We start from the raw sequence: 27,599 nt of genomic DNA, 5'->3' as shown, positions 1-27,599 counted from the left end.
GTTAAAATTTATTTTTCGTTTAAATTATTTGAATTTGGAGTTATTTGGACAATAACACTCTGGTTGATGTATTAGTTTTTTTAAAGTTGATACTTGGAGATTTTAGAATTTTGTCCTACTACTCTGAATAGGAATTTGGTATTTGATAATTTTCTTTTCAATTACAATACGAATGTTTGTGTCGTTTCCACTTTGATCATTTGGGCTTGAGGTGTGAAATGATTGTCATGCCCTTGAAGTGGGTTTTGGGGCATGACAAAACCCTCATGATTTTAAAATGCATGAGCATGATTAAGAGGAGCATGTACATATTCAACTCCTAAAACTTTTTTTCTATTTGATACAAGATATGCAACAATTGAAAACATTAAATGGATATTTTTCACTTTTTTGTATTTTTGAACTCTTTTTTCTAAATGCAAAATAAAAAAATAAAAAATTATCCCAACTTAAGTGGTGTTTATTTTTTTGGTTTTTTTACTGAAAATAATTTGTTTTCATAATTTAAGTTGTTTGTTTTTCTATTTTTTCATAACTTATTATAAATTTTTTACTAAATAGAAAAACCCAAAATATATAATTTTTTCTAAATAGAAAAAATAACATATTGATTTTGAAATAAAATACTACAAAAATAAACAACCTAATATTTAACACTATTAAGTATTAAGGTTCTTTTTAGAATTAAGTAAAAAAAAATAAACACCACCTTAATCTCTTTATAAAAATGATAACATCGGAAGTAATCAAAACAAACAAGAGCTAATTTTTATAAGAAAACGCTTTCAAACATTAACAAGTGTATGTTTCATAATCGCTCTTAAACCAACTAAGGAATCTTTGACAGTGAACTTAGCCTCTATGTAGGAACGAGTTCCAAAACATGATATATTTTCTGTGATAACAACATCTTCTATGGGATCCATATAGATTGGCCAAATATGAATAATCTAAAGACCAAATCTCATCAAATTCTAAACAAATATCCTTTCTAGTTAAAGCATTTAGATAATCTTTACCATGCCTCTAACATACACACACGTGTAAGAGATGTAAGAAAAAAATGAAAACCCCTAGAATCCAAATTTCAAGGTCTCATTGGATTGGGATCCAATTTGCTACAAAAAGTCAAGTGGTCCAATCAAAAGGAAGCCACTTTTGACCAATAATCTCATGAGCTCGACCCCACAAAATCCCAAAAGCACCCCAAGTTCCCATTGGCCAGACACAATCTCATCCAATCAACATCCAACAACCCACCCCAGTTCAATGGACTTTACCTCACAAACCCCACTTCTCCATCACCCATCAACGGCCAATTGAAAAATTTTCAAACGTTGCGTGCGGGAAATGCTACCTTTCTCATGGGAAACTCAAGAGAAAAGGCCAACACTGAGTCACCATTAAAGAGGACAACAGAAGCAATTTAATATGAATAATGTGAAGTAAAAAAATTGAGGCCGAATGCAAGGTGTACAGTGGGCTATTGTGGAGCATTATGTGACCATTATGGCTGGGAACTGCCAAGATCTTTGACTCTTGTTCATATTTATTTCCATACCCGGTCACCACACGCAATTTCAGGGTACACCCATGACGGTCTTGTCTTCTTTTTGGACCCAGGTGTGGCACAATTATTGAAGGCTCTGATGAGTCGGTGGATGGGTGGATGATGAAGCAAATGGGGTCAGATTCTCATCTGGGTGTTCTTGTTCTAGGTCAGTTTTTTGTTTATATACCTTTTTTTGTGGGTTTTCTTTTTGTTGATTGGAACTTCATTGTTGATTAGAACAATTATTGGAGCTCAAGTAGGTTGGTGAATTGGGCTTATGGAAACAACATCCCATTTGGGTGTTCTTGTTCTTGGTCAGTGTTTGTTGTTCCCGTAGCTCTCTTTTGGGGCTATTTTGTTGATTGGAACTCCAACTTATGTTCAATTCTGGAAGCTCAAATGGGTTGATGAATCAGAAAAATGGGGTCAAAATCTCATCTGGGTGTTCTTTTGGTCATTTTTTTTAGCTTTTTTTGGGGGTTGTTTTATTGATTGTTTGGAACTCCAAGTGTTGCACAATTAGCCAAGCTCAAGCGGGTTCATGAATAAGGCTTGCGGAAACAAAATTTCATCTGGGTATACTTATTCTTGGCCAGTTTTTGTTGTTTTGGGGGGTTCTTTGGTTGATTGGAACCTTCATTATTGGCTGGAAAGCGTGGCACAACCATTGAAGCTCAAGTGGTGGGTGACCAAAATCTCATCTGGGTGTTTTTTGTTCTTGGCCAGTTTGTGTTGTTACTCAGTTACTGTCTTTGTTTGTTTTGTTGATTAGAAGTGCAATACTGGTTGGAAGGTGAAATGGGGCTTTGGTTTCTGTTGTTGATTTTTGCTTCTTTTAAAGTTTGTGAGGGTGATTAAGGTTATGTTTAGGCCTAAATAATTTTTTTCCCTGTAAATTTGGTTGAGCGAGAAAGTTGTTCATCATGGGGACGGGATAAAGGGTTTTGGGCTTGTAAGTCTTTTGATTTTTAAATCTTTAAAGTACAAAGAGGGTCTAGTGATTTGAATATTATGACTGCGAACTGACAGTATTTTGACAACTCATATTTATTCCATACCTAGTCATCCTAGACAAATTCCGAATCCACGGATTCTTGTTCTTGTCTTCTTTTTGGACAAGTGTAGGCCAATTATTGAAGCTCAAAAAATGGGTTGATGTTTCAGGCAAATGAAATCAAAATCTCATTTTAGTCCTTCTGCTCCTGGTTAGATTTTCCTGCTCTTTTGTTTTCTTATGGGTTTCTTTTGTTAATTGTAAGTGCAGTGCCAGTTGAAACTTGAAATGGGGTTTGGTTTATGTTGCTGATTATTGCTTGTTTGAAGTTTGTTGGGTTGATTTTAGGATCGTTTTATTTTTAGGTAAGTGTTACTTTCCTGGAAATTGAGTGAAAGTGTGTAAGAAAGTTGTGGGAGATGATAAGAAAATGAAGGGGCTTGACATGGACTTTTGATTTTGAGTTTGTAAGTACAGAGAGATTCAACTAGAGACCCCATATAACATTATGTGCGCATTCTGGCTATAAGCTGCCAAAATTTTTTATGTTTGTTAATATTTATCCAAATCCAGTCACTGCAGGCAATTTATGTTTGTTAATAAGCGGAACATAATTTTTTAAGTTCAAAAGAATTGATGAATCAGGCTCATGAGATCCAAATCTCATCTTGGTTCTCTTCTTCTTGGTCGGACTTGGCTTTTGTTTTTCGGTTTTTTTTTTTTTTTTTTTTTAAAAAAAAAAAGAATTGGTAACATGGTACTGAATGGAAGTTGAAATGGAGTTTGGCATATTTTGCTGGTTTTTGCATGTTTGAGGTTTTGTAAGGGTGATTTAGATTATGTTCAGCTCTGGATAATCCTTGTTTTCTGAAAATTTGGTTGGAAGTTTAAGAAAGCAATGGAAATGGTGAGAAAATAAAGGGGTTTCTCAGGGAAAAGTTGTGAGGATCAGGGAGATTTTCAGTTCCATTAAAGTTTGTTCAGAAAACATCAGGAAATTGTGGGAGAGGTTAGAAACTAGAGGGCACAGGCATGGAATTTTGATGTCTGACTGTTAGATTTTGATACTTTGTTGATGACTATATTTCTTCAAAAGAATGAAGCTTACCTGTTTTTCTGAGAAGTTGCTCTTCCCACTCAAGTGAGTTCTTACATGCTTCAATAACACTAACCATACATTATTGCTTCTGACATCTTATGCCTCTCTCTCAATTTATGATGATCCCTTACTTGAAACAAAATTTGTTCTATGTAGAACTTCATCATTGATCCTGTAAATTCTTTACAATGATCCCTTACTTGAATCAAAATTTTGTTTTGGATAGAACTTTGCATAGAATTTGACTTCTAATATCAGTTATTTATGACAGGGTAGAACCACTTGGGGAAATTTTTTTTGATAGGAACCACCTGAGGAAATTAGAAACTGAAAAAGAGAGAGGTGAACAGAGATGGCTCCAGGAGGTGGCATCTGCAAGGAAGTTTGCGAGTCCCGCTCTGCATTTGCAGACTATGATGTAACAACAGCAAATTTGGAACTAAGAAGTTCTCCTTTCAGAAAAGCAACTACTGGTGTTGGTGGAAAGCATGGAATGCCATCAACTAGTGGTGTGCATGAGCTGTTGGAATGCCCTGTTTGCATGGATCTAATGCACCCTCCTATTCACCAGGTATGCTGCCATATATCCTGGAAAATTACAGAAAGAAAGTTGTTGGATATTGTCATTTTCCTCAAGAATCTATACCTTTTTATATTGTGAAAACACAAACTAAAGAACATTGTCATGAAAACAAGGTAAAATGGCATTGAGCCTGTTGGCAGTTTTGAGTTGTCATGCAGGGTGAAAATTTCAGAATTTTCTGAGAATTCATTATCTGTGTTTTCCTATCTATTTTGACAGTTAACAAACAGAGTCACAGCATCATGTTTCATCATCTTCATTTCCAGGAACTGCTCAAGTTTTACATTTCACCATAAGCAAATAACTTATGTTCTAATGGCTCCTTAATGATTTCTCCATGTAGTGTCCAAATGGCCACACTTTATGTTCCAACTGCAAGGCCAGAGTGCACAACTGTTGCCCAACTTGTCGCTTTGAGCTAGGGAATATAAGGTGTTTGGCTTTGGAAAAAATTGCGGAATCACTGGAACTTCCATGCAGATACCAAATTTTCGGTTGTCATGATATTTTCCCATATTACAGCAAGCTCAAGCATGAACAAAACTGCCAGTTTCGCCCATACAGCTGCCCGTATGCTGGGGCTGAGTGTTCTGTCACTGGCGATATTCCGCTCCTTGTCATGCACCTCAAGGATGATCACAAGGTTGATATGCATGATGGGTGTACTTTCAACCACAGATATGTCAAATCCAATCCCCAAGAAGTCGAAAATGCCACATGGATGCTGACTGTAAGACCTCTCTCACACACATAATGGATGACTTTCTTGCTACATTATGTTATTTAGCTTATGTTTGGTTGCTGAGAAGCTGAACGAAAAAGAAAAAGAAAACACGTTACCACTATTTTGGTTTGAATGATTGTTAACTGCTCCAAGCCTAGCAATAACCCTTTAAAAAAAAAAGGCTATACAGGATCATTTGCTTGTATCTTGGATAAAAACTACTCAATATATCAAACTCAAAAATTATTTTATTCTATGCAGGTTTTCAACTGTTTTGGCAGGCAGTTCTGCTTACACTTTGAGGCATTCCATCTGGGAATGGCACCTGTTTACATGGCCTTTTTGCGGTTCATGGGCGACGAAAATGAAGCAAGGAAGTTCAGCTATAGTCTTGAGGTAGGCGGATATGGCAGAAAGCTAATATGGCAAGGAGTTCCCAGGAGCATTCGCGATAGCCATAAAATGGTTCGGGACAGCCAAGATGGACTCGTTATTCAGAGAAAGTTAGCACTTTTCTTCTCTGGTGGCGAGAGGCAGCAACTGAAGCTGAAGGTGGCCGGCCGTATTTGGAAAGAGCAGTGAGGGTTAAGTGCAGGGAGACGACATTTTTTTTGTTTCATTATTAGTTGATGGGGATGCTAAAAGATTCATGTGGTATTGTGTAAATGATTAGGCATAGATTACTTGTGGGACAACGTGGTACTATTTTGTGTATTTTTTTATATAATTAAGAATATTTATGCATTCGATGAATCTCAAAGGGAATTTTGCAAATGAACTCAAAAAAATGTAAGGTGACTTGATAATGTCAAAGAGGAAAAAGTGCTTGAAAAGTCAAAATCACTTAGGAATAAGTTCAAAGAAATTACTTTTTTTAAATATAAAATAGTATCATGCCCTTTACGGATCAAAATGATGGAAATTTCGAGCCTGAATTTTGTTTGGTGTATGAAACTATTCCTAGGGCTATTATATCCTATATACACTAGAAACAAAGCATTTAAAATTTTTTCAGGATCTAGATCTATGAGTTAAGAGTGTTTATCTCAAATTTGGATGTTCTTAGATCAAATTCTTATGGTGAAGATGATTTTTATATTCGTGGGCATCATCTGAGATCTTGCAAACCATCGAAGTCTAATGACTCCTTAAAGTTAGGCACTCATATGATGGAAATTTGGAGGGAGGAGGTTAGGGTTCTCTCTCTCTCTAAAACGTACAGTGAAAAAAATGTAGAAGAAGATGAAGTCCTAACCCATAAAGGGGTATTTATAGGTTTCCTATTTAACTTAAGTGACTTGAACCCACCTTAAGCTTAGGTCATCAAATTTAAGCCAATAAGAGTTTTCATTGATTAATTAATCCAATAGGGTTACAATTAATCAGTTAGTTTAGTCCAAATATACAATTTACTAACCCTTATGCAACCTTATGCAATTACTAAAATGTTTTTATACACATAATAGAACCAAAAACACATTCAATCCTCATAAACCTTGTCATCAAAACATATAAACTCAAGCGAGGACTATTGAGGTCCATAGAACAGTACTAACTCCCTTAGAATCTAATTCTGAAGTTGACTGAATATTTCATTATAGAAAGTCGATTGCACTCCAATACCTTGTATATATTATAACGAGACACAAGTACTCAAGTTTGTGACTTGTTATCCATTGTATACAGTCTCTCCATAAATTGATGTTTATAATATAATGAAGTGAAAGCTATCAACCTATCAAGAGTATCTTTACAATCCTTGAGTTATAGATGTTCTTATTGTGTGATTAATTGACATGTCCTATCTCACAAAGAGCTTATGCGAAGTTCCACTTAAGGAACTACTATTACTGTTATTTACTTAAACACAAATCCTTAAGATTACCTAATTAAGGGACTCAATGTCTTAATCCTATGAGATATCATGGTACCTTTATTGAGAATATCTATTGCTACCTATTTTTATCAATAGTGGTCTAATCTATAGAGAATATATAATCACCTTAGAATCTCACCTGTAAGTCAAAGTTACTATTAATTTTGGCACAAACTCAGTATTCTCTTAAGATTGACAAATAATACAATATAGTAGCTTGGTGAAGTCATGACTATCTAATAGCCTTATTTTATGACTCACCATAACTCTTATCTAATATGTAACCATACACAATAGTGTCTTCACCATGGGAACCTCATCCCAATGACCAAGATCGATTATTATTTAATTAGGAGGTAGTGCACTACAACCTTAAATAGATTATGTACATCCGCAAACCATTATGAATTGATCATCTGCTTGCAAAGAACCCATGATTTAGATATTTCATGCAAGTCTTAATATGCCCCAAGTCATGTATAATATAAGAGATGCAACTCAAAATATTTATAAGAACATAATACATAAAACAATAATGGATAAAAGTAAAACTATAATATTATTAAATAATCAATAATTAAATCACATTTGTTACATCATGTCATGTTTTTAAGGATTACATTTTGATACAAAATTCCTTACTTATCATCAATTTTTTTTTTATTAAAATCATCAACTCTTTCTTGTCTTGTTTCTTTCTCATAAACGTGCTCTCCACTTATTATCAAGTTTTTTAAAGCAAAATCATATACTCATTTTTCCATGTTTCTCTCTTATAGCTTGCTTCTAAATTAATAAGATATTGATGGAGGGTCCCTAGTAAAATAAGAGATGAGTAATAAGGTGTTGATGGATGGTTTTTTATTAATGGAAGGCTAAAGTATTGATGGGAGGATGTTTCTAGGATAGAAAGTGATCCTAGAAAGTGAGAAGGAAAGTCACAAATCAAGCCTCTAAGTGGAACGAAGCAAACTAAGAATAGAGTGGAGGGGAGAAATGGGGATGGAGATCTCAAGAAGGGATTCAATTGAACCTTTGATATCTCAGGAAGTGAATGCAGGTTTGACATATGTGTGGTCTATCCCATCTTAATAAGGCTTTTAAACTTCTTCCACTGAATCGAAACTCCCAAATGATTCAAAAACTATCAAATATCTCAAAAACTTATTGAAACTTTATCTGCCACATTGAAATTCACAATGAAAAGAGTATTTTTTATGGTAAGAATTAAATTATGTCATGCATGAACAAGCTTTATAAGATCTGATAGAATAAATGATGTGTTTCCATACTATATTTTATCCATTTCACTTAATGATGAGTATAAAAATACATTGATTTCCCCTAAATCAGTCGAATTTATGATACTATCTCCACATAGGACCACCTTGGCCTGTTCTCGACTCAAGTAGGTGTAATAGCATCAATGTGTCATGCTTGAAGAAAGGCAAGTGCAAGGAAATGCAAAGACTAAATGAAGAAATCATGAAATGATATGAACTTGGAGAAATGGTTCCCTCGTCAAATGAAGGTGAATGTCGTGATACTCATGCAAAGGGTTAGGTTAGGCCATAACCATCTTGGGAGGGACAAGTTAACAACACCTTGGACACGGGTCCAATGGACACCACCCTTACAAGGAGAGTTGGTTCGATGCCACCGTCGAGAGAGATGACTTGATCAATAATGTCTTTAGAGAACAAATGAAATTTGTAGGCACAAACATAGAAATATATTTAGATTTACATTATGTTTTTAATTCGAAGAATTTAGTGTTATTGCACAATATTTAGTTACTATAAGTAGTATATTGTTTTATTGGGAAAATTCGCCATTTTTCCTCAAAACAAACAAAGGCATTCATCACTGGAATCCTCGATATTTTTCAAAAACAGCATAGCAGCCGCCAAAACCCCAATTGATTCGATCGACTGGTCGAAACACCAAGAAGCAGAAAAGAGAAATGATAGTGAGGAAATTCTCTGCTTCAAAGCTCAAGCACCTTCTTCCTCTTTCTGTCTTCACACACTCATCCACAAATCTCTCATTATCACCTTTTTCTTCAAACCCCATTTCTAAAACCCTAAACCCTAATCCCCACTTTTTATTTTCACACTCAAAGCTCAGGCCTTTCTCTTCTTCCCAGTCCAAACCCTCTTTGCCCTTCACCAGAGATGGGAATTTCGATGAAACCCTATCCCAATCCCTATTCATCTGCCCCGGTTGTGGCGTCCAAATGCAAGATTCAGACCCGGTTCAACCTGGGTACTTCATCAAACCCTCACAAAAGGATCCAAATTATCGCTCCCGGATCGATCGCAGACCCGTTGCGGAAGAGCCGGAGATTTCTGATTCGCTGAAAAAGGGATTGCTTGTGGAGGATGAAAACCCTAATCCTAATCCTAACCCCAATCCTAATTTAGTCGAGAAGCCCGTTGTCTGTGCTCGTTGCCATTCGTTGAGGCATTATGGGAAGGTGAAGGACCCAACGGTGGAGAATTTGTTGCCGGAGTTTGATTTTGATCACACTGTTGGGAGGAGATTGGTTTCAACCTCTGGAACTCGGTCTGTGGTTCTAATGGTGGTTGATGCTTCGGATTTTGATGGGTCCTTCCCAAAAAGGGTGGCGAAGATGGTTTCTACCACCATTGATGAGAATTATACAGCATGGAAGATGGGCAAGTCTGGGAATGTGCCTAGAGTAGTCCTTGTGGTGACAAAGATTGATTTATTGCCTTCATCTTTATCGCCAACCCGGTTTGAGCATTGGGTTAGACAGAGAGCAAGAGAGGGAGGAGCAAATAAGCTAACGAGTGTGCATCTTGTGAGCTCAGTGAGGGATTGGGGATTGAAGAATCTTGTTGATGATATTGTTCAATTAGTCGGGCGGAGAGGGAATGTGTGGGCAATTGGGGCGCAAAATGCAGGGAAGAGTACACTGATCAATTCGATAGGGAAGCATGCAGGAGGGAAACTTACACATTTGACTGAAGCTCCGGTGCCCGGAACCACATTGGGCATTGTCAGGGTTGAGGGTGTACTTACTGGGGCGGCAAAGTTGTTTGATACACCTGGCCTTTTGAATCCCCATCAGATAACAACAAGGTTGACCGGGGAAGAGCAGAAGCTTGTTCATGTTAGCAAGGAGTTGAAACCGAGGACATACAGAATCAAGGTCATTGTGCTTGAATAATTGTTGATAGAGTTGATTCTAAGTATCACACACACATAGACACGAATGAGGCGCTTCATTATGACAGGGAAAAATGATTACTTTTGCAAATTTATGCTTCTATAGGATTATTAGGAATGCTGCTGAGTTGATGGGTAATTTATTCTATAGTCGCTCTTTAGTTTGTCAAAAAAAAATTTCTTAATTCCCCAGTTCAGAGAAAGGGGTAGGATTGGATTAAGTTGATAGCTAGCGCAAAATTCATAGCCAATCTGTATGAATCTGAACTGAGAAAACACTTGTTTGCCTGTAATTTAACCAAACATAAGAGTCTAAATCAATCATGGTGAAAGAGTATAGAAATGGTGAGCCTAAAATGGTATAGATGAGGCTTGCTAAGTTGAGTTGATTTATTGTTTTCTTCTTGTTCTATGTTAAATTAAACTTTTCAAATTGTGAATTAGAGAGTTCATTGATGTAGTTCTAGCATAAAGTTTATTGAGGGAGGTGATGGATTACTGGATACTGGGATTCGGATAAGTAACCACACTTGAATTGAGTGAAGTCATTTTTTATTATAACTTGCAGGAGGGGATCGGATATTCTATGAGAAGGCTGTGCAGGGTCCTCTTGTCTGCATGAACATAGTTAATATTAGAAAATTTCCTAATGCCGCAATAATTATTTTTCTGCCTATTTTTCATATCGAGTATGTGATCTCTTGGTTGCAACATAAGGTTTCTGTGTATCAAAGTTTTCTTTGCCTCATATTAGCATTATTTGGCTGTGACAGGCAGGCCATTCAGTTCATATCGCCGGGCTTGCGAGGCTGGATGTAGAAGAACTGTCAGTAGACACAGTTTATATCACAGTATGGGCATCTCCTTATCTTCCACTGCACATGGGGAAGACAGAAAATGCATGCACAATGGTAGAAGACCATTTCGGTCGTCAGTTACAGGTACAGTTTGCCCATGCCATGGATGATGAAACCGCATTTCTTTACTCATGGGCTTTCATCCCAATTTATTCTTGATCCTTTTATCTTTTAAGCTTTGCGATCCTGGCCATCTTCACTGAGTACCTAGACCTCCATTTAGGTAGTGCAGTATTGGGTTGATTATATGATCTTTTACTATTTTATTTAGTCATATTTTTTTATGATGGGGGATCAAAGTCCCTGAACTGATCTTTGATTTGCTTTACTGTCTAGATATGATGTTCGAAAACCCTAGCTAGGTTTGCGACTCTCTGCATAACTATTATAGTATTCTTTGTCTTGACATCTATGTGTTGATCACTGCTACAGCCACCAATTGGAGAGAGGCGAGTCAAGGAGCTTGGAAAATGGGAGAGAAAAGAATTTCGTGTTTCTGGGACCAGTTGGGATTCGAGCTCTGTTGATGTTGCTGTTGCTGGCCTTGGATGGTTTGCAGTTGGCCTCAAGGGAGAGGCGGTTTTAGGCGTTTGGACTTATGATGGAGTTGACCTTATCCTTCGCAACTCTCTGCTTCCTTATAGATCACAAAATTTTGAAGTTGCTGGGTTTACAGTTTCAAAAATCGTCTCCAAAGCCGACCAAGCTTCAAACAAGTCAGGGCAAAGCCAAAAGAGAAGAAAATCAAGTGACCCAAAAGCCGCAGCCCATTGTTTGCCATCACCATTAACAGCTAATGCAGGCTGAAATCAGAAGAAGAAACACACCTTCCAACGCCAACTAGATGAAATCAAAAGGATAGGATTTCAAGCCAAAAAAAGCCCCGGGGGGGATGAGAGAACAAGCTACAATCTCAGCTACAGGTAATGAACCTTCCCTGTATTTTTTTTACTAGAAAGGGGAAGAGATGATTGATATTTTGAAGCCTTTTCTGCTAACTATGCGAGGCTGGGATCCTTGTGTACGTACTGGGTAAGCCATGGAAGTAGGGAAGATGAGATACAGAAAGGCAAGTTTTGTCAGTTTATAGAAAAGGCGTTTGTGACTTTCAAGCTTTCTCAAATTTTGGAAATTCCCTCCTTGGTGACTCTTTGCTAGATTTTTCATTGATTCTTTTGAGTGTTTCTCATTGTTGACTTGGCTCTTGCCTGGATTTCTTTTTTCCTCCATAAGTTTTGGGTTATGAGGCTGATATTAATAGGAATTTTGAGAAGAAAAATAAAAAAATAATATATATTTTAAAATATGGTAATTCAAACTACACTTTGAAGGTGGAAAAGACACTTTTAAGTCTGATTGGTAATTATTTTGGAGAATAATTTTTTGATCTCGAAAATAAAATTTTTTTTTGCTTTTCTTGGGAAAACGGAAACTAAATAAAGCCTTAATGGGGAAGTTATTTTTAAGAAAACAACTTCTAAATTTAGAAATAGTTGTAAATTATCATGATTGATTGAATAAATATTTTTGGAAAAATGTTTTTATTTTTATTAGAAAGATCCTAATCCCACACTTGGTGGTTGGATACTTGATTTGATGGGACAAGACTCCATTTATTTTTCCAGTTTAATATGCTGCTTTCAAGCCACGTGCTTTTTTAGGTTTCCATTAGGGTAGCTGCTGCAGCCTGCTGATCCGGTGATACCAGTGGGGTGGGGTTGCAGGATGAGTAATTAATATTTTTTAGAAATTCAAAATTTTGTGATTGGAATATGAAAAAGGGACATATCAAATGTCAATCACTTTCTCACCAAATATGGTTCTAAGTATGAAAAATATAGTAAGGGAAAAAAAAAAGTTATGGGCTCCTATGGGTCCATGTTTTTCACGTGTATTTTTACTAAAATTTTCTTTTGAGTCGTTATTTATTTTTATTTTATTTTTTAAAAATAAAAATAAAATAAGAAAGAAAATTGACTCTTTATTTAGAAAAAACATTTATAAAAATCAAATCTAAATCTGATGATCAAGTTACCTAGAGAAGGTACGATGGTAAACGTAGAACCTCTACAAGCATGTATAGGTACCGTCTCTATTAAATTAATCAAGGGAATTGTGACAATTAATTAATTAATCATGAATACCAATATTAAAGGAACGAAATAATATACGATGATAAAATAAAATTATAAAAATGTACAAAACAAATAACAATAGAATTATGTAAATTAATTTATTGAACTAATTAATTAGAAAAAAAAGATATTTGAAAGAATTAGTTTTCAAAAAATTTCAAATGATTTTATTAAAAACAATTTTGGATTAGTGATTTCAATTTATTTATTTACAAAAAAGAAGTTTCAATTTATTTTCAATTAATGATTTGATTCAATCTCCTTTGTATTTAATTTTCAAAAAAAAAAAAAAAGTCATTTACACTTATTGTATCAAAATAATTTATTACAAAATTTTAATTTGGTAACAAAAATTATTTTTACTTGCTTTTATCGTAAATGAATGAATTTTTATAATTTTATTTAAAACAAAAAAGTATTTTAATTTATTTTCATTTAAAAAAAAGTGGCTTATACAAATTATTAAAAAAAATTATATAACTTCATTTGCAAAAAAAAAATTTAATTAAAAAATAAATTTTGGAAAAACTTTACTTGCAAAACAATTTTTATTAAACAAATAAATTTTTAGACAATTATTATTAAAAACAATTTTTCAAATTCTATTAAAAACGATTTCTTTTAATTTTTCTAAAACCATTTTTCTAAATTTTATTAATAAAAAACTTTATTTTATTAACTATTATTTTATTAAAATTTGTTTATCTTATTTAAACAAAATTTTTGATTTGTTTGATTTTAATTTTACACACACTCAATAAATATATATAAACAAATATTTACATAAATCAATAAAAATAAAATAAAATAATAGTAAAAAATAAAACGTATATCCAAACAAGCTTATAACAAACTTAATGTCTTTATATTGTTTTTCGATTCCCACTTTCTTCCATGAAATTTCATACTCCACGTGTCATAAATTCGAACTCAACCAATAGAATTGCAAAATTGGCTTTTACAAAAATAAAAATAACATAACAAAAATATGTCACATGTTATATGCTTTAATATAAAATTTTTAAATTAATAGTCAAAATATAAATTAAATTAATCAAACTCAAAATATGATAAATTAAAATAAGTCTCCTTATGCCTAAACTTAATATCCTATAATTCAAACCTAATTTAATATATAAATCTAAATTCATAACCAAAATCAATCCAAATTAATAAGTAAATAACTAAATAAATCAAGCACACTCAAAACACAAAAACCACTATTTTATAAATCAAACAATAATAAAAGAAAAGTGATAAATGATTGTCAACGAGGATTGATGGGTTTTTGGGAAAAGAAGAAAAAAAAAAAGGGAGTAATAATAAAAAGAATTTAAAAAAAAAAAATGAGAGGAAGATGGGAGGAGGGGGGAGGAATGAAGAAAATGAGGGAAAAGAAATGGGGTCGGATGGAGGATGAAGTGGCAGCGTGTGAGCTAAAGTGAAGAAGAATGGAAGAAGAAAAGGGATAAAAAATGGGGAAGAAAGGGGAAAAAAAATCCGGTCGAATAAATGAAGAGAGGTGGGTAGCTTAAAAGAAGAAGAAAAAATAAAATAAAATAAAGAAAAAACGGGGGAAAATGAGATGGGGACAGGTGGTACGGGAGAGAGAGAGAGAGAGTGGGTGGGGTTGTTGGGAAAGGTACGGGAGAGAAGAGAGAGAAAAGAAATAATATAATATAATATAATAATAATAATAATAATAAAATATAATATAATATAATAATATATAAAAGAATAAGAATTAATAATTAAATAACGAATGAATTAAAAATATCATATATATAATTAGGATTTAATTTTAAAAGTCCAATTAAAATTGTACTTAAAATTAATATAAAAATAAAAATAAAATTTAGATAAATTTTAGGATGTACAACTCCTCAAATTAAGGCTTATTTTGTTTTATATGAGTGCAAGAGGTTAATGCTTGTTTGGTAATGATTTTCATAAAATCCTTTTTAATTCAATGGTACTCTTATAGAAGAAGCACTTAACCAAGAATTTGTTTTGATTAACTTATTAAATATAAACTAAAAAAAATGTAGGGATATATTAAAAAAAACTTTCTAACAATCATTTCCAAAATATTTTAAAAAAAATATTCATAGATTAAATATTTTTTAACAATAATAATTATACAAAAGCTCATATGATCATAAATGGAAATCTTTGCATTGAGAAATTATTTTAATAATTCCAAAATGTTATTATAAAAATTGGGACATAAGCTAAAATTACAAAATTTCACTCAAAACAAATTGATTTAACTCTGCTCATAATTATTAAGAAATTAGTAAAAACTACTTTTTTAAAACGTTTAAAAATAATAAAATAATTAAAACATATTATAATTTAGGGAAGAAAAAAATTCAAAAAATACAAATAAAAATAAATAAAATTCTACATCATTTGTGCAGTACTAAATTCTATTCATAATTACCAAAAATTTAAATTTTCTTAAAATTTATAAATAAAACAAAATTTTTATCATTTCTCTACCATCTTTCTTTTTTTTTTTGTCTTCTCTCATACTTTTTTTTTCTCCATCATAAAATGTAGAATAATTTGGTAATAATGTTTTAATAATTAGGCTGTGTTTGGTATAGAATAATAAGAAATAAAAACAAAAAATTCATTATATTTTTATTTATTTCTATCCTCATTTAGAGACAAAAAAAAATGAATAAAAAATCATTATTATCCAAGATTTCTATTTCATGATTCGACTTAACAAATTAAATTAAATATTAAGTGAAATAAAATTAATTATTATATTATATAATGATAATATTTTTAAGTGTGCCACGTGTTTTTAATATAGATATTTTTAGAAGGTGTTAGAAAGGAGAAGTTTTAAAACTGTTGATGAGATCCCACTAAGCTTTCAGTCATAGAACCCAATAATCATATCAAATTTTTAACATTTTTATTTTATTTAAAAATAAAAATCATTATTTAGATTAAATTAGTTACCATTCACATTAAAATTTTAGGTCCTTACTAAAATAAGCAATTCCCTTTCAATTTTATTATTGCCCACAATTAAAATAGGACCACGTGGCACTCTAATAATATTATAAAATATATTTTTTCTTTTATATCTAATTTTCTTTTCTTTAACTTTTGCTTACTTTATTTTCTTTTCTTTACCTTTCGGTCACTTTTTTTTTTCTTTTACATCTAATTTTCGTTCCTTTAGGTGCAGTCATGCTTGACCATGGTGCTTTAATTTTATTTTTTTCCAAAAAAAAAAATTATATATTTGAAGGTTCAAAAATGAAAGAAAAAAATTAAGAATTTATATATTTTAAAATTATTTAATCTTTATAAAAAAGTAAAATAAATTCTAAAAAACCATGTAAAATAAATTTATCAACATTAAATCTAATTTTTATTTTATTTTATTTATTGTTTTCTTCTTTTTATAATTTTTCCTCAAATCTGAAAAGAGGATAGAATTGTCATTTCAGATACTATTTTATGGTAGAAATGTCATTTCATTTGTATATTTTATTAAAAAAAATCAAGATATCTATGAATAGTACTCCCCCGTGCCCTGGTCCCATTTTGGTTTGCAAATATTTCATGATCTCAATTATAGGAGACACGTCACTAAAACCATCATAAAAAGTATTATTATTTTAAGGTACTCGTAAAATAAATATTTTTTAAATGGCCAATTGAAGTCCAATTATTGTGAATATCCTAATTATTCTTGTTTTTTTATTAATAAAAAATAATATTATATTTTAAGTAGTAATTAATTTTAGAAAATTTAAAAATAATTAATTATTGTTATTCTTTTTATAAATGTAGAGCTGCCACGCACGGAGTGTGCTTATCTTCTCTGTTTCGCATCTGAAGACTTCTTGTCTTGAGAGGAACTCTGAAGCTCCGAAAGGTTGGTTTCGGGTTGAGATGGACGGTGATTCGGGTTCGGAACCGAAATCTCCGCTGTTGTCAAAGAGTGATGGTTGGAGGTTCAGTGAGAGCCGCAGACGCGGCCGACTCAGTCGCCGGAATTCATCAAACTCGCTCAGGAACGAGTTCGTTTCAAGGTTGCCCGAGAAGATCCGCTCCGGCATCGACGTCGAGTCTCCGTCTCACCTTGACCTCTCCAAATCCAAAGGCTTGAGCGAAGGTGTTGTGTTATGTGTGTGTCTCTCTTTGCTTGCTGAGAAACCGAAGGAAAAGGGAGGGAAATTGAATGTAACATTGTGTGCTTTTGGTGTTCTTTCGCTTTCTGAAAAAAATAACTATTTTTTTAGCTGATTCATCCACAAATGAAGTTGCTTTTGGCTTCATCTGTGGCCGTTAGGTTCCGGAGAAAATGGAGGAAAACTTTTCAATATGATTTTTGTCTTTTTTTTAGGCTAATAGAAAAATGCGCGGTCTTTTTTCTTTTTTCTTTTTAAATTTTTCATCCTTCAAACGTTGTCGTTTTGAGGTCGTTCTGTCACTGTTTGGTTTCAGGGAAAACGTAGGAAAAATTTAACGAGTTTTAATGATACTTTTCGTTTTTGTGATGTTCTGTTTCCAGAAGAAACCAGCGGTTTTATGACTTGTTCACCTCCAAACCACGTCGTTTGGACTTCCGAGCTGTTTGGAAGCTCTTTCCGTTCTGTTTCAGAGCAAGATTTTGCTGTGTTCGTTTCAAAACGGTTTCGTTTCGGATTCTCTAATGGTTACCCATCTGCTGTAGCTAGCAGTTTTAAAGGGATTTTGTTAAAGAAAAATTTTCGTTTGAATAACAATTTTTTTCGAAATGCTAACCAAACAGTACCTGAAACTCTGTTTGGTTACCGAGAAAAAGGAATATCATGATCTTTTACAATATTTTCAGTTGTTTTTTTCCTTTGGGTAAAAAAAGGTAGTGGGGGAAGAAGTAAGAAACCTTCACTTGCCTTGTTTGGCTGAGTTAAGAGTTAAGTTGACTTTCTTTAATTCTCCATTAATTTTTTTGGAAACCAAATGTTGTCCTTTTTTATTATTTGCTTACTATTTGTATATACACTCTATTTCTTTTATTTATTTATTTATCAAAAGCCATGACCCCATTTGAGGGAATTTTTTTTTCCCTGCTATTTTTCTCTGTTTGCTATACAACCAAACCCATTATTTCTGAATTTCTATTACACTGGACTCCATCTCATCAGCTCTTTTTAAATAATTGTTGCAATAATGAATTTTCCAGTGTTTGTTCTTGAAAATTTAGGGAAAAATTTTAATCAGTTTTTGGCTAATGCTTGTTTGTTTGCTGGGAAAACAATAGGGGGAAAAAGTCCAAATTTTCTTTCTTTCTTCCTCTCTATAATCAGAGTAAGCTTTTATAAAACGTGAACTCATTGAATTAACTCAAACACCTCATGTTCTTTGCAGGAGAAAAGGAATACTACGAAAGACAATGGGCTACACTGAAATCCTTTGAGGAAGTGGACTCTTTGATGACATCGAACTACATTGATGAGGAAGACCTTGTAGAACAAGCCGAACAAGCCGAACAAGCCCAACAAGAAATGGCAATGAGAATATCTAACTATGCAAATGTCGTGCTGCTTGCATTTAAGGTTATTAATCATCGCTCTATTCAAGTTCAATCAAGCTTAATCGAGATACTATGCTGATGATGCATTTTCCATGCCAAATGCAACATGGGGTTTGTTTTGAGTTTTCGTCTTATTGCTATAATTTGTGTGAGAAATGAGTTCTTTTCCCAAAAAGGCCGAAAATTGTCTGATAACCTGCAATGCATATTCCCATCTAATCATGTGTTGTTCAAGAGCACAAAACAAACTCATTTGTGAGGATTATGTCAAAAGATTGAAGTTAAAAAGTTGCACATCCAACAATTTCGAGCCACCATTTTGTATGATCATTTGATTTAGATGATATGTTGCTATGTGCAGATATATGCCACAATAAAGAGTGGATCCATAGCTATTGCTGCATCAACATTAGACTCATTACTAGATCTCATGGCTGGTGGCATACTTTGGTTCACTCACCTATCAATGAAAAACATAAACATCTACCAATATCCCATTGGAAAATTGCGGGTGCAACCAGTAGGCATAATCATCTTTGCAGCTATCATGGCTACTCTAGGTACGTCAGTTTATGTATTAACCTGCCCTTTTAATCTCTAGTGATGAATGATACCCTCCTGGGATATAAGAGTTATTTGAATTTTTGTATTGAAATCCTTGTTTGAATGAAAATTTCATTACCTGAAAGCTAATAGTTTGTTGCTGAAGAAGATGACTCACTTGCATATGTTTGAGTGTTGTGAAAGTTGGATTTTGTAGGTTCAGAGATGAGAAAATGGGTAATATGAACGATTTATGTATTAGCTGAAGAATTGTCGTTGAACTCTTGGATTGTGGCATAGTTTGCTTTGAAAATGAATTCATGGTACTGTTGCAGGCTTTCAAATATTGATCGAGGCTGTAGAAGAACTCGTTAAAGATAAAGCTTCAGATAAGATGAGCTCAGACCAGTTGATCTGGTTATACACAATCATGTTATCTGCTACTGCGGTAAAACTTGCACTTTGGCTTTACTGCAGAACTTCTAGAAACAAGATCGTCCGTGCCTATGCAAATGTAAGCAACACTGACTCTAGAACTTCTCTACCTAAATAAGTGTTTGTTTAACTATCTCAAAATGCCTGTTTTCAGGATCACTATTTCGATGTGATAACGAATGTGGTAGGCTTAGTCGCTGCTGTTCTTGGAGACAAATTTTACTGGTGGATTGACCCTGTTGGAGCTATTTTCCTTGCGGTTTACACAATTACCAACTGGTCTCAAACTGTTTTAGAAAATGCAGGTAGCTTCTTTCTCCATACCTTATCTGCTTTAACTCTTCCTGATTTAAAAAGTTTCTCAAGGGGAGTCTTGAAGTTATAGGTCTGATTGTCATACTACAGTCTCTCCTTTCAGAAACTAACAGCTCAACCATTTTCCGGGTTTTATCCGTTGTCATCCATGTCTACCCTTTGATGCAAAGTTTCTTGATGCAGTTTCTCTTGTGGGGCAATCTGCGGCTCCTGAAGTTCTGCAGAAATTGACGTATCTTGTGATAAGGCACCCTCAGGTCAAGCGTATTGATACTGTTCGGGCTTATACCTTTGGAGTTCTTTATTTTGTGGAGGTTAGTCTATTAATCTTGAAGAGTTAAGTAAGTTTGTAATCAGGTATCAAGGTATATCCTATCAGAAAGAATGATAGGACTTGTTTGGGAACTGTTTTTAAAGCAGTTTTTTGAGGACATTTTTCAAAACATATCTTTGATGTTTTTTACAAAAGAAGTTCGTTTGGGAACTTGGAAGGATTTGTTTTCTATGTCTAATTTGTACAATAATTTTTTTAAATACCTCCCAATGAAATGAAAATAATTAAAATATGCTCTCAGAAAACACCTTGTTTTTATAATTTTTTTAAAAAACTGTTTTGTGTCCAAACAATTTCAAATGCGTTTTTAAGTGGGGAAGGACAAAGAACTCTTTTCAAAAATAGTTCCCAAACAGATAATAGTTTCTCTATAAATTCCCGGTTTTTCAGAACCTTGCTGATAAAAATCCCCATCGGCTACAAACTAAAAGTATCCATTTTCTTTGAATGAAAACAGGTTGATATTGAACTCCCAGAAGATTTACCCCTGAAAGAAGCTCATACCATAGGAGAGACCTTGCAGATAAAGATCGAGAGGCTTCCTGAAGTTGAGCGGGCGTTTGTTCATCTGGATTTTGAATGTGATCACAAGCCAGAGCACTCTATTCTCAGTAGGCTGCCTAACAGTCAGCCTTGATTTCTTTTCGGGTTCCTCGGTTGCTGTGGACTCGTCAACTTTTGTTCTTCTACAACACCCTATCATCTTCTGCCCCAACTGAGTATTTGCTAAGCTTTCTTCTTCACAGAAACAAAAAGCCTGCATTTCATAGTTGAGCTTGCACACCAAGAGATTTAATTTCTCTATGTAGAATCACAGATGCCAAAGAGAGTATGTAGAAAACGTTGATTCTTGTGAAACAGCGAACAAAAATGAGTTAGTATCTGAATTTTGACTGAATGAATCAGTATCTTCATTTTGGCCGTATCATTCGCCATGCTTGTTCATTTGTTAATTCTTCAGAAGCTCCTCTTCTGCGTCATATTTACGAATATTATGGATTGTGTGACTTCTCCTACAGGCTTTTTCATAATGGTGGTTAGTGGGCATGCTCGAGAATATTATCGAAAACCATTTTAAAAGATAGTTTTTGAGAATAGTTTTTAAGTTTTTAACTAAGGAACCAACGCATTAAGCCTCAAAAGACAAATGCATTTAAAAGTATATCATGTTATATTTCAGATGCAAAACAAGATGAAATGGTTCCATTTTCCAATGGAACTACCAAGCCTACTCACTCTTCAGGGATTGTCTTACAATAATCAAAGTACTCAAAACTACTTCACCCAGAAACCCAGAAGTCGACTAGTTTTGACAATACTACTGCGATCTCGTTTCCCAGCATTCAAACGAGCTAATCTTGATCGGAATCTGATCAGTTTTTTCTGCTGAGGCCAATTTGATGGCTACTCTATGGAGAGAGAAACCTCTCATATGCATCATATCTGTAGTGTAACAGTTAGTACCACCTCTTCTTATCCGAGCCTCTTTTCCCCTGGCTGAGCCTCCTCTTTAGCCATCCCATTGAAGTGTACTATCACAATCCAACGGCCTCTAACTGCATCTGTTCAAATGTTGAAGTAAAAGGAATCACGTCCGCTGAACTGGTAGGTTATGTAGAGGGCAGCCCTATGGCAGCAATACATCATATAAGGTCTATTTTGACAATGTTTCCAAAACGGTTCTCAAAAACCAATTTTTGAGAATAGCTCTTAAAAATAATTCTTCATTGTTTTCAGAAACAAAACTCTATTTAACAACTCGATTCTGATAAAATAACAGAGAAAAATATGATGATGACGATGAGGCAGAGTCAGGGTTAGGGTTGAGGTTACATTAAAGTGAAAATACCTTCAATTTGTTTTCAGAAATCATCCAATTTTGAGAACAAAATTTCAAAAAACAGTTTTCAGTTCAAAATCAGCATAGTATTCAATTTGGAAAACTGTTTTTGTTACAAAAAATTATAAAACTAGTTTTAAAAGCAGTTGCCAAATGAACCCATAATTGTCTAAACAAGTATCTTTGATGGCTCAATGAGATATACATAACAAAATAGAGTACACTACATTCACAGTGGAATTGTGACAGAAAATGGGAATATTGGAGAGGGCTTACTTAAGAGTTTGGCAATAGCCGGCCGTTATACATCTTGTCAAGTAACTGCCGAGCATCAGGCCTTCTAAGCAGGCCTTTGTTATTTGGTAAACCGGTCCCTAAACAAACAGGGCAGACAAGTTTCCCCCGGCCTGCCCAGAACAAGAACTAGAGATCAGACATCTTGGAAGAATTCATTTATGCATCAGTCAGGAAGACAATTTGAAATAGAAGAAGCTCATGCAACTAGTCATATAAAAATTTATAGAGATTCAATATCTGAATAAGATTGACAAGGAGGAAAGATACCATACTAGCTTCCACCAAAACATCTATCTTGTTAAATGAATAGAAACACAAGGACCAGTATGAAACGAAATTTCAACTTTCTATTATCATTCATGGTGACTGATCTTCTTCTGTAACTGACTGAATACCAAAGGATGATTCATGCCTTGAAAAGGCTATGGGAAACAATATGGAATGTTCTCGTTTCCATTTGAAACAAAATTGTCCCCCAAGGCAGTTATCAGGCAATCAATAAAGTATCATCTGTAGATCTATGGAGTTCAGAAGAGCCACTGAGATATATATATATATATATAGACAAAGAAATGCCTGCTTCATCAGATAGCAACAAATAAAAGAAATATAGGAATATGAATGGAAGTAAATACCATAACAATTTGGGCATTCAGTAAACTCGTAAACATCTTTAGCCCGTTTTCTGTTGAGAGCTTTCCATTTTCCCGTACCACCACACATATCACCTAAATGAAAAGCAAATCAATAAACAGCATTATTCCATGTGTTGCTTAAAAGTGTTGCATAGGTTGTTTAGGAAACACCGAAGTCCATGACAAGTAGGTAATATGCCATGGAGAGAGAAAGGAAATATTATCATGTTAATAATAATAAATAAAAACATTGCTTCCAAGTAGTTTCTTCTATCTCCATTATACTATGCTTCAAAAGGACCTTGTCAGAGCATATGGTTCGTACAACGGTTAAGTACCCAGAAACCAGATATATAACTGGATAACAACTATTGGTAAGAGGAAACAAAATTTCACAAAGGAAAACAACAGTTTTCAGATTTTCGAAAGAAAAGATGCCCGTATATATGCATGTATATATTAGAGTTCATATGCCTAGAAAACAAAAGGAATGTGAAATAAAATTTATTCAACAACCAATTCTCCTAAAAGCAAAGCTTAAATTTTCCTCCACATGTTGAAAGACAAACATGTCCATCAAACAAGACTCCAATACCATGTTAAACAACGAATTTTTCTAAAAATTTAAGTTATTAGGACTTAGGCTTATGGTGTATTTCTTTTTTTGTAACAAAAACAAAAATTATACTTACAAAGAATAACACCACTGCCACCACAGTTCCGACATACAGGTTTTTCTTTTGCATCCATGGCATTTTGTATGGTGGCAGAACTGCCAGAAGTGTTTATCAAAACCATAGTTGTACATAAACATGTAAGACATGAACGCCGTGAGATTAATGCTGGAGATCCCTGTCAGGAAAAGAAAATATTAACCTGTATTAAATTTTGAGATCACTGATAATAGCAATGCCTAATGCTTCTAGCCAGATAAAAACGAACTCTGTGCCACTCTATGCGATTAAAAAAATGTGTTGCCTTGACCATCAGATAACTAAAGTCATAACCATCTTATAGATGATTAATCTTTGTTAACAAGAGATGGGCAATCCATTAGCAGTTTAGCATAATGGGAAAATTTTAGCAGATGATTCTATTGAAAAAACGAACTATATTAGCAATCACAGTTATCACAGTCAATTGAATGGTGATACCTAGCACATGAATGTAGCAAGATGTATACAACATGCCATTATGCAGGCCCCCTTTTTTTTTTTCCAAAGGTCATGTTTGGTTCTTTGAAAGTATTAAGGAAAGGAAAATAAATGCCAAGGAAAATAATTTCTTATGTTTGGACATCATAGAAAAGGATAAGGAATATGCTACCTTCACCACCTAGTACATGTCTATAACATCAAAGCTATCAACAATAAGCACCACTTCTTTTCTTCCTCTTAAGCAAGCCATGTTCTTCTTAAAGCTATGTTTGGTTCTTGAAAAATACTAAGGGAAGTTAAAAAATGCTAATAAAATATTATTTTCCTATGTTTGGATACCATGAAAAAAGTAAGGAGAAAAAAAACTTGCCCCATGTTTGGTTCTTAGAAAATTTGAAGGAAAATGTCAAGAAAAGAAAATAAAGAAGAAAAACATAAGAAAAGAAAAAAGAAAGGAAAATGAAAAATAGATTTAAACTTAATAAATAATAAGTAAAGAAAAATGAAAATTAGATTGAAACTTCAATAAATTATTTTTGTATTTTTCTTAAAACTCATTTCACTTATTTTTCCTCTTCTATATAAAGATTAAATAATTTGAAAATCCATAAATTCTTAACTAATCTTAACTATATTTGATTTTTTTATTTTTTTTGTATTTTCCATGGTAAACCAAACATACAAATAATTTTCCTTATCATTTTTTTTCTTTCTTTGGTACTTTCCAAAAATGCAAAAAGATTTTCCTTCCCATTTTTCTTTAAAAAAAATATGCAAAAAGTTAAGGGAGAATACATTGCTCGACAATTTAATTTTCTTTCCCTCAACTTTTCTAAGGAGAAACAAACAAGACAACTTTTTATCACATTTTAATTTCTTTCTACTTTTCCCCTCTATTTTATTTTCTCTAAACTTTCTAGGCACCAAGCATAGCCTAAAGCAACAGAACTTTTATGGAATGACTTAAAGCAAATATGGAAGTATTAAAAACTAGATATGATGAACAAGAAACCTTTGCCTTGATGGGTTCTGCTGAGTGGTCTGAAACTCCTTGAGTGTGGCTCTCATTTTCTAAACTGCATCTGAAATGAATTCCAACTGATTTCGAGTTATCTGGCAATTTTTAGAAAGGAAAAATGGTGAAAACCCTTCCCAGCTTCAAGAATCATTAGCCTAATACACTAATCCACTGTGCAAAGCAGCCATGGGTGAAAAGATACACTGAAGTATATAAGAGCAGAGGTTGAAAATGCATTCAAGACATGCTACCAAATTGAGATCAATTCATCCTAGACATGGCAGTTTTACGAAACCATCCTCAAAAATGATGGTACAGAGCAATTTAATTCTATGAAACCATATCGATTTTCCTTATTGTTTTTTTCCATTTCCTGAATTTGCTCTATCATCAGCAATGGAAGTTTATAGAGAATCAGAAAGCACCATTATGCAATTTAGGACCTGTTTGGCAACATTTTCTAAAACAATTCTAAAAATCCAATTTTTGAGACCAGTTCTCAAAAACAAACAATTATCAGTTGTTTTCTATAACAAAATTCCGTTTGAAAATTTAAATATGAAAAAAGATTGTGTTGACTTATTTTCCGAAGATACAATGCACCAACATATCATGCCAAAAATTTCTAGCCTATTCTGTGTGTTTCTAATTGTTTCTGAAAACATTCCACAAAAAACACCTGAAAATACCTTAAATTTATTCTCAAAAATTATTTTTTATAACAAATTCTCAAAAAAGTATTTTCAACTCAAAATTACCAAACGTGTTTTTGAAGTTAGAAAACTATTTTCTCTTCTTTAAAACATAAAACTAATTTTAAAAAGGATCTCCAACCAAGCACAAACAGGACATAACATGTTTTAGTCCAAACAAAACTCAAATGTATGGTTTCTGAAATGGCCAGCCTTAGATGACAAAGGTTCAAGTTTATCGAGTTCATAAACATATAAGAACTGAATCCAATTGAACCTAAAACTAAAACCAGGAAAAATTTTACCAATTTTTCATAAATTGAACAGGGAGTGAAGAAGAGGGATAGCTCCATCTCATTGACTCAACCAAACTTCAGACAAAAACTCAGGAAATTATGTGAAATTAACCTGACAACTACCCATGGGTATCAGCAGAACCCATCTTTAGTAATCTATACAAATTTTGAGATCAATTAGTTCACTCCAAAACTTAAATTCCCTAATTATTCAGGTGAATTTCATCCAAATTCCAGAATAATCAGCATATAATTTCCATCTGAATTAATGAAAATTTTCAAAAATTAAAACCACCCACTGTTTCAAAGCTAGAGAAAAACTAGAGAAGAATTATTATTTGTAATATAAATTCAAGGCCTGATACTATGGATTAAGGAGTGGCATTTCCTCCATACAAATACCAAATCTGAGTACCCCGAAATGGGTTTCCATCTTTCATTCATACATTAACCAAACATGAAAAAAAAAAAAATCAGAATTGCAATCAACAGTATTCTACAGAAATGAGAAATATTCATGTAAAAATATATACAGAGAGAGAGAGAGAACTGACGGTGGAATTTGGAGATTTTGGAAGGAATTGCAGAGAGTGTTAGGGGAGATGAGAACTGAGTAGCCATTCTCTCTTCTCCCGCACTCGTGGAATGAAGATAATCCTGAGAGCAAGAGCTGTTAAAACGCAGCGTTTTGTCTCCTCTCCGTGATCAAAATGCTGTGTTGTAGTGTTCCCCTATCTTTGGCCTTTTGACCCCATATTTGGAAAAAATAACTTGGATGCGTAATTTTATTTTAACATTTTTATCCAAAAAATAATTAACATGCGATAAGGATTAAGAAATGATTAAAGGGCATTTTTCTTCAAAATATTTTATTTAATAATTTTAAAATTTGAGAAATCATTTTTTCGAATATACATTTGTATTATCCCTTCTAATCGAATAATCATTTCTTTTTCTTCCAACCCCGTCTAAAAGCTTTATAATACTCACATTTCGTAAAACAACCTCCATGTATTGAAAATTACAGACATAACCTCGTTTTGACTTTTTTATTTTAATTTTTTTATTCAAAAAAATGTTAGATATGAGATAAAAATAAAAAAATTATTAAAGTCATGAATCTGTTTTTCTGTGTGATTTAAAAATAGTTTTATGTTTTTAAAAACATAAAACTATTTTTAAAATTTTTTAACATTATTTGGTTATTGTTCTCTTAAAACAATTTTTAAAAGTAAAGTGAAATAAAAAACAATTTTTAAAGAACAAATAAAAGTTGTTTTCATCAATTTTTAAAAACAAAAGGAATATATAAACCCGTTTGATTATGATTTCTAAAACTTGTTTTTAAAAACTGTTTTTAAGTTAAAAAATAAAAAACAGTTTCTAAAAACAAATTTCAGAAAACATGGTCCGACCTTATATTTCAAATAACTCTCTAATCCTTTTACAATTATTTTCAATACTTCAATTAGATTTG

General features: G+C 33.2%; 4 protein-coding genes across 7 annotated transcripts; 3 read left to right on the top strand and 1 right to left on the bottom strand.

The window, feature by feature from the left end:
• Positions 1–1,407: 1,407 nt before the first annotated feature.
• On the top strand, positions 1,408–5,705 carry LOC100267231 (E3 ubiquitin-protein ligase SINAT2). Of its 2 annotated transcripts, none has more exons than XM_002285623.4 (4): positions 1,408–1,718; positions 3,917–4,216; positions 4,572–4,958; positions 5,214–5,705. In XM_002285623.4, the coding sequence occupies exons 2-4, from the start codon at positions 3,998–4,000 to the stop codon at positions 5,532–5,534; spliced, it is 927 nt and encodes a 308-aa protein (XP_002285659.1). In that variant the 5' UTR covers positions 1,408–1,718; positions 3,917–3,997; the 3' UTR covers positions 5,535–5,705. The 2 variants fall into 2 exon arrangements, with proteins under 2 accessions (XP_002285659.1, XP_010651339.1); XM_010653037.3 differs by having other exon boundaries at positions 1,416–2,233.
• A 2,833-nt stretch (positions 5,706–8,538) lies between these two features.
• Positions 8,539–12,034, top strand: LOC100244919 (GTP-binding protein BRASSINAZOLE INSENSITIVE PALE GREEN 2, chloroplastic). Its single transcript, XM_002285624.4, has 3 exons — positions 8,539–10,003; positions 10,794–10,961; positions 11,310–12,034. The coding sequence occupies exons 1-3, from the start codon at positions 8,792–8,794 to the stop codon at positions 11,682–11,684; spliced, it is 1,755 nt and encodes a 584-aa protein (XP_002285660.1). The 5' UTR covers positions 8,539–8,791; the 3' UTR covers positions 11,685–12,034.
• Positions 12,035–16,842: 4,808 nt separating this feature from the next.
• Positions 16,843–21,115, top strand: LOC100262068 (metal tolerance protein 4). The gene is made up of 7 exons (XM_002285626.4): positions 16,843–17,156; positions 18,395–18,582; positions 18,922–19,120; positions 19,439–19,617; positions 19,693–19,843; positions 20,037–20,167; positions 20,645–21,115. Exons 1-7 carry the CDS (start codon positions 16,934–16,936, stop codon positions 20,822–20,824), a joined length of 1,251 nt encoding a protein of 416 aa, XP_002285662.1. The 5' UTR covers positions 16,843–16,933; the 3' UTR covers positions 20,825–21,115.
• Positions 21,116–21,316: 201 nt separating this feature from the next.
• Positions 21,317–26,838, bottom strand: LOC100241679 (protein PHOTOSYSTEM I ASSEMBLY 2, chloroplastic). 3 transcript variants are annotated; one of them, XM_002285630.4, is made up of 6 exons: positions 26,677–26,837; positions 25,129–25,229; positions 23,652–23,811; positions 22,960–23,052; positions 22,304–22,434; positions 21,317–21,749 (listed from the first exon to the last, which is right to left on the bottom strand). In XM_002285630.4, the coding sequence occupies exons 1-5, from the start codon at positions 26,741–26,743 to the stop codon at positions 22,304–22,306; spliced, it is 552 nt and encodes a 183-aa protein (XP_002285666.1). In that variant the 5' UTR covers positions 26,744–26,837; the 3' UTR covers positions 21,317–21,749. The 3 variants fall into 3 exon arrangements, with proteins under 3 accessions (XP_002285666.1, XP_010651342.1, XP_059593316.1); XM_010653040.3 differs by having other exon boundaries at positions 21,317–21,814; positions 26,677–26,836; XM_059737333.1 differs by lacking the exons at positions 21,317–21,749; positions 22,304–22,434 and having other exon boundaries at positions 22,511–23,052; positions 26,677–26,838.
• Positions 26,839–27,599: the final 761 nt, after the last annotated feature.

The sequence above is a fragment of the Vitis vinifera genome, chromosome 6, assembly GCF_030704535.1.
Source record: "Vitis vinifera cultivar Pinot Noir 40024 chromosome 6, ASM3070453v1".
In the NCBI taxonomy this organism is placed as follows: Eukaryota; Viridiplantae; Streptophyta; class Magnoliopsida; order Vitales; family Vitaceae; genus Vitis; species Vitis vinifera.
Note: the sequence above shows the minus strand (reverse complement) of the source record. Positions and strands in the feature narration are given on the sequence as shown.